Raw genomic sequence first — 1,654 nt, forward strand, 5'->3', positions numbered from 1 at the left:
CCCGCGCCCCCCGCCGCTCGCTTGCCGGTCACCCAGCGCCTCTCGCCCTGTGCCTGGCAAGGCTGGGGCAGTGACCCCCCCCGGGGTTAGGTACCCTCCTGCTGTAGATGCAAAGGCTCCAGCGCTGTGCCCCACCACCCAGGCGACGAGACCCTTTTTTTTGGGGGGGACTCACTCACCAGCAAGCCGGCCGAGCCCACCGTTGCCGAGGCCGGCATCCTCCTCGATTTCCTCCAGCTCTTCCATGTCCAGCCCGAGCTACAGAGGAGAAGGAGAAGGTGATGAGCTGGAGGCTCTCGGAGTGCCCGCGGAGGGGAGACACTGCTGGCGTGTACCCCCAGGTGCCACCCAGCACCCACCGCCGCCGTCCCCTGTTGCAGGTGGGCTCCGGGAGGTGTGGAAAGGCATCCAAGCCTGCGAGACCCATCCCTGTGGTGGGATGCTGTGATTTGTACCCAAAGCAGCCCCGCTCCCCCTCCACCGCTGCTCCACGGCACGGGGGGGACCAGCTCTGGTGTTTAAGTCACCCCACCACCCCTTTACGAGGGACACACGGGACCTCGACCTTGCCGGGGACAAGATCCTGGGGGGGTGGGGGGGCACCCAGCCATAACCAGGGAGCTGCTCTTGTGGTCCCAGCCATTTTGGGCAGCTCTCCCGAGGATCATTCCCTCCCTCCACACCCCAACCCCACAGCTGCAGCCCCGCGGGGGTGGGCGCCATGTTCCTGCTCCCCCAGCACCCCCGTGTCCCCGGGGGCAGGCACCCCGGTACCCGTCCCCCCCTCCCCCGGCTCCAGGCATTAGCCTTTTTAACAGAGACACCCAGAGAAGCGGCTACACCACTTTTAGGAGGAAATTTAAAGTTTCCAGCCTGGAATGCTGTGGGAGGAAGAGGTTTTGCTTATGCAAAGCTCCTCAGGCAGCTCAGTGGGAAATAACACGGCGCCTTCTCAGGGCTGAGCAACCTTCTCCCACGGAAACCCCTCGGTCTGACATCACCCCTGATGTCCCACGGCCACAGCAAGTGGGGACGGCTCCAGTCCCACGGCCACCCTCACGGGAGGGCTGGACCCTGTGTAAGTGGGCAGCAGTGTTGCCCAAACCGGCCACTAACGGACAGGTCCAGGAGCACCAGCACCGGTGACAGCCTCACCAGCGTGTCGTGGCACTGGGCTGCACAGCTCTGAATTTAAGAAGTTAAATTGGCCCAGAAGGCCAACCGTATCCTGGGCTGCATCAAAAGTGTGGCCAGCAGGTCAAGGGAGGTGATTCTGCCCCTCTACTCCACTCTCGTGAGACCCCACCTGGAGCACTGCATCCAGCTCTGGAGTCCCCAACATAAGAAGGACATGGACCTGCTGGAGTGGGTCCAGAGGAGAGCCACGAGGATGATCTGAGGGCTGGAGCACCTCTCCTATGAGGAGAGGCTGAGAGAGTTGGGGCTGTTCAGCCTGGAGAAGAGAAGGCTCCGGGGACATCTTATTGCGGCCTTCCAGTCCCTAAAGGGGCTACAGGAGAGCTGGGGAAGGACATTTACTGGGGCATGTAGTGATAGGATGAGGGGGAACGGATATAAACTGGGAGAGGGCAGGTTTAGATTAAACATTAGGAAGAAGTTTTTCACTTTGAGGGTGGTGAGGCACTGGCACAGG

At 61.9% G+C, this 1,654-nt stretch overlaps 1 protein-coding gene across 1 annotated transcript in view; it reads right to left on the reverse strand.

Moving 5' to 3' along the window:
* Positions 1-1,654, reverse strand: part of PYGL (phosphorylase, glycogen, liver) — a 32,474-nt gene that overhangs the window by 9,722 nt on the left and 21,098 nt on the right. The window contains 1 exon segment of the mRNA XM_009893939.1: positions 93-258. Within this exon segment, the coding sequence (XP_009892241.1) occupies positions 93-258 (166 nt within the window).

This window comes from Charadrius vociferus, unplaced genomic scaffold (assembly GCF_000708025.1).
Source record: "Charadrius vociferus isolate BGI_N301 unplaced genomic scaffold, ASM70802v2 scaffold49, whole genome shotgun sequence".
Lineage (NCBI taxonomy): Eukaryota > Metazoa > Chordata > Aves > Charadriiformes > Charadriidae > Charadrius > Charadrius vociferus.